At 39.5% G+C, this 9,368-nt stretch overlaps 1 protein-coding gene across 2 annotated transcripts in view; it reads left to right on the forward strand.

The window, feature by feature from the left end:
* The window catches only part of mal2 (mal, T cell differentiation protein 2), a 20,334-nt gene that overhangs the window by 8,467 nt on the left and 2,499 nt on the right, over positions 1-9,368 (forward strand). The window contains exon 3 of one of the 2 annotated variants that reach the window (XM_016574915.1): positions 2,730-2,900. In XM_016574915.1, coding sequence (XP_016430401.1) covers positions 2,730-2,900 — 171 coding nt within the window. Of the gene's footprint in view, positions 1-1,591; positions 1,773-2,729; positions 2,901-9,368 lie in introns of those variants that run through there. The other variant, XM_016574916.1, reaches the window with a different exon arrangement.

Here is a 9,368-nt window from a genome sequence, read left to right on the forward strand (position 1 = left end):
TTCTTTAGATGTTGTTCTGGGTTCTTTTATGACCTCCTGGATGAGTCGTTGTTGCGCTCTTGGAGTAATTTTGGTAGGCCGGCCACTCCTGGGAAGGTTCACCACTGTTCCAAGTATTCTCCATTTGTGGATAATGGCTCTGATCATGGCTCACTGGAGTCTCAAAGCCTTATGGCTTTATAACCCTTTCCAGACTGATACATGTCAGCTATTTTGTTTCTAATCTGTTCTTGAATTTCTTTAGATCGCGGCATGATTTGTTGCTCTTTAAGCATGCTTCACTTTGTCAGACAGGTTCTATTTAAGTGATTTCTTGATTCAACAGGTCTGGCAGTAATCAGGCCTGGGTGTGGCTAGTGAAATTTAACTCTTCTAAAATTCTAAAATAATGTAGTTAATCACAGTTCTTTCATGATTTAACAGGAGGGGGCAATTAATTTTTCAAGTAGGGCCAGGTAGGTTTGGACAGCTTTTTTCCCTTAATAAATGAAATCATAATTTTGTATTTTGTATTTACTTGCATTATCTTTGTGTAATATTAAAATTTGTTTGATGATCTGAATCTTTTATAGGGTTAGTTCACCCAAAAATGAAAATTAGCCTGTGTTTTACTCACCCTCAAGCCATCCTGGCTGTATGACTTTCTTCTTTCAGACGAATCCAATCAGAGTTATATTAAAAATGTTCCTGGCACTTCAAAGCTCTATCATTGTAGTGTTTCTGTTCAACAGTCCAAAACACGTTAAATAAAGCATGCACATCCGTAATAAAACCTGCCTCACATGGCTCCGGTGGGTGAATGAAGGCCTCCTGTAGCGAATCCATGCATTTTTGTCAGAAAAATATCTATATTTCAAATGTAATAAACACTTTTCTATCACTTTTCTATCACTTCCGCTATCTGTCATACAGCAGTTCCGGCGGATGACGTAGAACGTTGCGTGATTAGTGACGAATGCGGAGAGAGAACAAAACAAAACGCCGGTCATGAATTAGAAGCACAAAACGAGGATTTGTAAAGAAAAATGTCGAAGGATTTTGATATAAGCCAAGAGGAGACTGATTTTCCTTTGCTAAAGTAAGGAAACTTTGCTTCCTTAAACAAACTTGTGAGACTAGTATATCTCAGAGGTACGTGCGCGATGCATACGTCCTACGTTATCCGCCGGAACACTTCAGCATACGACAGTCAGCAGAAGTGAGAGAAAAGTGTTTATTACGATTGAAATATGGATATTTTTCTTACAAAAATGCATGGATTCGCTACAGGAGTCCTTTATTCATGCCCCGGAGCCGTGTGAGGCACGTTTTATTATGGATGCGTGCGCTTTATTTAACGTGTTTTGGACTGTTGAACAGAAACACCCGCCCACTACAATGATGCCACTGAAAGAAGAAAGTCATATACACCTTGGATGGCTTGAGGGTGAGTAAAACACAGGCTAATTTTCATTTTTGGATGAATTAACCCTTTAAGTGTGACAAATATGCAAAAATTTAAATAAAAAAAACAGGAAGGGGGCAAAAACCTTTTCACGGCATTGTATTTTTTGAAAGATGAACATTTATATCTCATGTTTAACCACTACAGAGACATCAGAGCCAGCGGCAAATGTCAGAAGGACTAGCCAAGGTTATGGTCCTCTCAGCGGAATACATGAGCACTGAGTGCCCGGTGATCGCGTGGACCTCACGTCTCCGAAATCAGCGAAGCACATTTTCAAATAGGTCTTTTTAAATAAACAGCAAATTTGAGTTTTAAACAGCTACATTCTCGCCTGAAAAACTTTTAAAACTACATTTCATGACAGTAATATTAACAGTAATATTTAAAAAAAAATAATAATAATATGTGAATAAATGGTGGTTGAAATACAGTGTTGCGTGAACTCAACCAAGCATGTTCAGCGCCCAAGTCCCAGCCCCGAAAGTACCGGACCTTTGAAAAAGTACTACCTCACGAGCAGGGACTTTCTGAGGGGCAAATTTTTACCCGGAGCTTTATTTAGATCCTGGTTCATGCAGTGGAAACACACCGAGTCCCAAAGCGCCCAAAGTCCCTAGTTCCTGGGGAAAGTTCCTGCGGTGGAAACGGGCTTTTAGTGGGGTATTTTCAAACTCTTATGTTACATTAACATTTTCAAGCTGAAAAAACAAAGCAAAGAAGAAAAATACGAAATAGAAATGAGAAATTTTAAAACAGCCCTACGGGCTGTAGATTGTTGGGCCCTTGGCTCAGATCACTCTAACAATATTGTATGTACTGTGTCAGTAGGAAATAAAATTTTACATTTCCAAACATGCCTTTTCTCATTAATTGTAATAATCCAGTGAGATTTTTGTATGCATAAGGAATCTGACAACAGCCAGTATGCTCCACACAGAGATCTGATCTCACCATCATCAAGGAATGACATGAAGTAATAGAAAGAAAAATAAATAAATAAATAAATAAATACATACATAAATATTTGGTGTGACCATTTTGCATTTAAAACAGGTTTTGTCCTAGGTTCACCTGCACATAGTTGTTCAGGTATAGATTTTCAGTATAGGTTTCTTCAAGTGTCTTGGAGATGTTGGCACAGTCCTTCTGAAAATTAATTGAATGAATTAATGAATGAATTTATTTATTTAGAAATATAATCTGACAGGATTATCTGAAATCTAGCTTTTGATCAATTGATCTGTACACATCATAAACTCAAATTGTCTCCCATTGTTTACAGGACATGTTCTACCATTTCATCGCTTTGCTGTTTTATTTTGGTGCATTTTTGCTGGAAGCTACAGTTTCATCTGCGGGTACATATGCAAACAGCACCTGCATACGCAGACCCCGTGGCAATATAATAACATTTATGGACTATAGAGAATATAACATTAATGTCGCTGCTGCGGTGAGTTGTTAACACTACCTTTCTTTTCCCTTGATTTGCATTGATTGTAATTTTCAGATTCAACCATTGGAGATTTTGTTATATGCAAAGAACACACTGAACACACAATTAGTAAAAAAAATCCCAGAAAGGACATATAAAATAATACAAATAATTTCAAATATGCAATAGAACATCCAGAACACAATCATAGTCTATTTTCCACTCTGATAAGAGTATGCAATTATTTCAGAATATTGTATCATGAAGATTGAAGAATAGTTAATTATTTTCTTACCCTCACGTCATTCCAAACCACTATGCTAGTCTGTACAACAACAGTTCATAATGACTTTTGTCTGTCTAGCTCCCAAAATGTGAAAAGAAATAAAACACCAAAGCACCATAAAATGTATCATTTAAAATACATTTTACAAATGTATAATTAAAGTGGTCCATATGACTTGGGCAATATATTAAAAGTCCAGTGCAAAATTTGAATGACTTTGTGACTCACAGTCAGGGGTGTAAAAAGTACTCAAAAAAATATACTCAAGTGAAAGTACAGATACGGATTATTGGGCATTAAGTCGATTCGCACCAGCGTCTACCACCCACAAACAGACGGCCTGGTGGAACGGTTTAATCGCACGTTAAAAACCATGATTTGGAAGTTCGTTCACAAAGACGCCAAAAATTGGGACAGGTACTGTAATTATTAATTACTGTAAATTAGAAAGTTGTCCGGCTTGATGAGAACAATATATGTACCACGTTTGGTGACTGTAGCTAAAACTAACCCCCCAAGTTTTGTCAAAAGGTGGCGCTATAGAGTGCCTCATCCACGCCCTTTTATGAGCTTTTCCCAGTGTCTATATATTATTAATACTTATATGTGTGTTGAGTTTCATGAAATTCTAAGAATGTTATCTGAATCAAAATCACCAGAAAATAATATTCAAGTTTGACATGTTGCCATGGCATCAAAATTTTAGATATCAATATCTCCTCAACAGTTTTACATCGGCCGTGTTTTGACATTAATCTGATGAAGTTTGAAGCAAATCAAGTAAAAATAAGATTAATTTTACTCAATTAAAATTACAAGTATCTGGCCAAAAACATACAAAGTATGTAAACAAAAAGTAAAAAAGTATGACTTTAAATTATACTCAAGTATTAAAAATTAGAAGTAACCCTGAAAAAGGAAAAAAAGAAAGGAGATTCTTGTTTCATCATACTGAACCATATTCTCAATGCAAAGTAAATTTGCTGAAAAATTAACTGCATAAAATATTTTTGTCAGAAATACAAAAGTTTGATTAAAGGGAGAAAACAAAACGCAATGGCACAATGACAATGGCAAACACATATATTTAATGCAACAACAACAATTAAAATGCAGCACAGTGGAGCATAAAAAAATCCATCATTTACACCTTAATGCCATCCCATATTTATACAACTTTCTTTCTTCAGATGAACACAAACTAAGAGTTTTAGAAAAAATAATCCATCTTTCTGCATATAATGCAAGCAGGGGCGTAGCCATCTTTTCAGAAGTGAGGGGGACAGAAATGGACGCACCTGCCCGTGGCCCAAGTGGAAGCCCAGATACCGCACCTCGACCCGCCCAACCGCACACTTCTTCGGCTTGGCCGTCAGTCCGGCCCCTCTCAGCGCTCTCAGTACGGCCCGCACATGCTCCATATGCCGCTGCCAGTCGTTACTATAAATAATAATATCATCTAGATAAGCAGCAGCATATGTCGCATGCGGCCGAAGAATCTTATCCATGAGGCGTTGAAATGTGACCGGTGCCCCGAACAACCCGAACGGAAGCGTAACGAATTGGTGCAATCCGAACGGCGTGGTGAAGGCTGTTTTTTCTTTGGATAGAGGTGATAAGGGGATCTGCCAATATCCTTTAGTTAAATCCAGTGTCGAATAAAAACGAGCTGCACCCAGCCGATCAAGCAGTTCGTCAACCCGCGGCATTGGATATGCGTCGAATTTCGACACAGCATTCACCTTGCGATAATCCACACAGAATTGTACAGAGCCGTCCGTTTTTGGTACTAAAACTATCGGGCTCGCCCAATCGCTGTGGGACTCCTCTATTACTCCCATCTCTAGCATCGCTTCTAATTCCGCCTGAACCACCTTTTTTTTGTGCTCAGGTAAACGATATGGCTGTAGCTGGGCTACGTCAGCAAGCTGTGCGGGCGAGAGGTGATCTCCCCCAGGGGCCAGAGCTAGAGATTGCAGTTTAGTATTTACCTCTGGCCCGAGATCCTCCTCCCCACTCACCGCCGTCGCTAGCATTACTGACTCCGCCTCACTCCATTTTTTTAGGAGGTTGAGGTGATAAATCTGATAAATCTGTGCGAACGACCTCATAATTAAGATCCCCAATTCGCCGTGTGACCTCAAAGGGTCCTTGCCACTTGGCGAGTAATTTAGAGCTAGATGTAGGGAGCAATACAAGCACTTTCTCTCCCGGTGCAAATTTACGCAGCCTGGACCCCCTGTTGTACAGCCGGCTCTGCCTGTCCTGGGCCTGTAACAAATTCTCCGTCGACAGCCGCCCCAAGGTGTGGAGTTTTGTTCTCAGGTCCAGCACGTATTGAATTTCATTTCGGCTTTCTGAAGGCCCGTCCTCCCAAGTTTCTCTCAGGACGTCCAGCACCCCGCGGGGCTGACGCCCATAGAGAAGCTCAAAGGGGGAAAACCCCGTGGAGGCTTGGGGGACACAGCCGACTCTGCCTGTCCTGGGCCTGTAACAAATTTTCCGTCGACAGCTGCCCCAAAGTGTGGAATTTTGTTCTCAGGTCCAGCACGTATTGAATTTCATTTCGGCTTTCTAGACGCTGGTGTGAATCGACTTAATGCCCAATAATCCGTACAGCTCGCGTAACGTACGTGACATGAACGCCGTGCCTTGATCTGTGAGAATCTCTTTCGGGATCCCCACTCGGAAGATTAACCGAAACAGCGCGTCCGCCACACTTTTCGCCGAAATGTTGCGAAGCGCGACTGCTTCCGGGTATCGTGTTGCATAATCCACTAGGACTAATGCAAAGCGATGCCCGCGTGCTGATCGCTCTAATGGCCCGATGAAGTCCATACCAATTCTTTCTCCCGCTGCAGACTCCGCTAAACCACGCCCCCCTCACCACAATATTCAAATAGAAAAGTTATTTTAAATAGTCTAGTAAAAATATTTCAAAATTGTACTGCTTTGCTGTACTTTGGATCAAATAAATGCAGGCTTGGTGAACAGAAGAGACTTCTTTAATTCATATATTTTATTTATTACCTGCTGGAGATAACTTGAAAAACACAAATAAACCATATATTGTCGCAATCGTATGTTTAATGTCTTCATGTTTCCAAATGTTTCTGTTTTTCTGTGAAAACAACTGTTTTCATACAGTAATAGCTGGACGCTTTTGTCCATATTAGGAATTTCCTGGTATGACTTTCTACGCGAGAGCGCCCTCCGGCTTCGAGTATGAATTAAACACACACTGCATGGAGTGTTTAGCGCTCCACGATATTAATCTCGCCTTATTCTGGGTCCGAATAAAACATCAGATCATGCACAGACTATCCTGTCTCTTTGAATTTAAATCTATATTTATTCACACCGGCTTTTGAAAACCTCTATGTGAACACACTTGTCCGAAAAAGTGTGGAGGACGAATTTACGTGATATTAAAAGTGTAATCTACGCCCCTGCATACAATATTGACTTTTTAAAAATGTGTCACCTTTTTGTGTTGTCTACTCAACACCCCTGTCTGTAACAATAATTTTTCTTTTAATTGTTTATTTGGAGCATTTAGAGTCTTTTCCCCCTCACAGCAAATAATGATATATAATTATTTATGACTAATTAGATTAATTAATGAGCAAATCATGTAATTATTTAGATTAAATAATAACACATTGGCAGTCCTAATTGTTGCACAATATATCATTATAATACAACTTATCGATTCCCAGGTAAGAACATCACTAAACATGATTTACATGATTTACATTTAATTTAACAGAGATTTGGAGATTTGTAACATTTAATTTAAAGGGGTCATCGGATGCCCATTTTCCACAAGTTGATATGATTCTTTAGGGTCTTAATGAAAAGTCTATAACATACTTTGGTTAAAATGTCTCAGTGGTAGTGTAAAACAACACCCTTTTTACCTTGTCAAAAACAGCTCTTTTCAGAGCAAGCCGTATTGTTGCATGCCACTTTAAATGCAAATGAGCTCTGTTCGCCCCGCCCCTCTCTTCCGAGCCGCTCTCTGAGAGACGTAAACTTTAGCCGCATTCATCGTGAAACTTGCTAACTAGTCCGTTATTAGGAAAGGCGATTTGCAAAGATTCATAAAAGAACCTTATATTCACTTCTTCTGTAGGTGAGGCTGGATCACGACAGATTTGCGCGAACATAGACGCATTTAGGTAGATCGGGGGACGCATTCCCTTCAAAAACAAACATAATCCACGGCGTTTTCAGCAGCACAAATGTCGGGAGTAAATGACGACTGCTATGTTCATTATTACATCCAACAACAAAACACCTAAATTGCTTAGGAGCCATTCTTGTCTACTCCTGCTCCGGCGTCGAAACAATAGGTACGTTTACATGGACACTTTTTGCTTCCATCGGAATTAATTCATTCTGATTGACAAATCCGAAAGTAGTGTTTACATGAACGCTAAATAAAGTGATCGGGTTGATATGCGTGTTTATATGTCACAAGTGTAGCAAATTAGCTCAAAAGGGAAATGTATATAAATAATTATAGTTAATTATGATTCATTACAATTATTTATATCAGCTGCCAGTAGTAACTGTAGCAGAATTAAATTGCCATCAACCAATCTGTTCGTCAAGCGAACATTCAGTGTAAGTTCATATCAACTCTAGGAAAGGATATTTCCGTGGCCACAGAAAATACTTTCATACAGTATTAATGCATTAGAGCATGTAGTAAGGATCAAAATCGTAAAGGGACATTAATTTGCAAGGCAGAATCAGAAACTCATGTAATTTGTGCACAAGAGTTTTATTAACTAAACACAAACTAGTCTAACAAACAAACAATCACTCATACATGGGAAAGGGCAAATGAGGCTTGATGGATGAAGCCATCAGGAAATACCAGAGAATGAAGCTATGAAAAGAGTTAGTTAACCACCTGAGTGAAACCATCAGCTCCGTTTTAGAACGGGGTCTAATGTAAAGACACGGCCGAAGCCTGGCACAAACTTAGGGTGTTCTTAGAAGGGTGCTAGCTCACATCCTCATCTTCTCAGAATCTAACAAAAATTACAAAAAATTCTTAGAACACTAATATATTGCCTATGTACCAACATACACTGAACAAAATTATAAACGCAACATTTTGTTTTTGCCCCCATTTTTCATGAGCTGAACTCAAAGATCTAAGACTTTTTCTGTGTACACAAAAGGCCTGTTTCTCTCAAATATTGTTCACAAATCTGTCTAAATCTGTGTTAGTGAGCACTTCTCTTTTGCCGAGATAATCCATCCACCTCACAGGTGTGGCATATCAAGATGATGATTAGACAGCATGATTATTGCACAGGAGTGCCTTAGGCCGGCCACAATAAAAGGCCACTCTAAAATGTGCAGTTTTATCACACAGCACAATGCCACAGATGTCGCAAGTTTTGAGGGAGCGTGCAATTGGCATGCTGACTGCAAGAATGTCCACCAGAGCTGTTGCCCGTAAATTGAATGTTCATTTCTCTACCATAAGCCATCTCCAAAGGCGTTTCAGAGAATTTGGCAGTACATCCAACCGGCCTCACAACCGCAGACCATATTAACTAGTGATCTATCATAACACACACACAAAACAGTGTACAATTCAAAAGACAATATACTAGAACAGTAATGGTATACACAATGTCCTGAGGAGATGCGTGTTCATTCACAGAAAGGTTTTTCTATGAATTAATTAGAGAAGAGTCCATTTTTATGGGCATTGTGTGTCTTTCCTAAGGGTAAATGAATTGTGAGTTTCTCTGCCCGCATTCCTTTGGGCAATAAAACCAGTGATATCAGCATTGGTTGCCATGGAACCAGAGGCCTGTTCTGCCTTTCTGAGGTGTTAGATGCATTTCGGGGGAAGGGTCCATAGACCCTCATAGTTGGTTTGTTGACTGAGGGGTGTTAGAGTATTTTATTAAATATAACTAAATAAATTGTGTGTCTGATTGGTCCAGACGCTACACAAGCTTCTGATCGGATTTACTCTTTTGACATGTGCACACTGCATGAATATACAGCATTTCCCGCTGTTGTCGCATACTGTTTTAAAAAGCACACTTGATATTTATCTACTTCGGGTCCTAATTAGGCAACGACCAGCACATGAACTGTTGTGCTGTGCTGCTTACTTTATAAAGCAGTAAAAGTGCCCCTTCCCGCACCCAAAACCAGTCGTCTGT

The sequence above is a fragment of the Sinocyclocheilus rhinocerous genome, unplaced genomic scaffold (genome assembly GCF_001515625.1).
Source record: "Sinocyclocheilus rhinocerous isolate Xijiao unplaced genomic scaffold, SAMN03320098_v1.1 scaffold1705, whole genome shotgun sequence".
NCBI classification, from domain to species: domain Eukaryota; kingdom Metazoa; phylum Chordata; class Actinopteri; order Cypriniformes; family Cyprinidae; genus Sinocyclocheilus; species Sinocyclocheilus rhinocerous.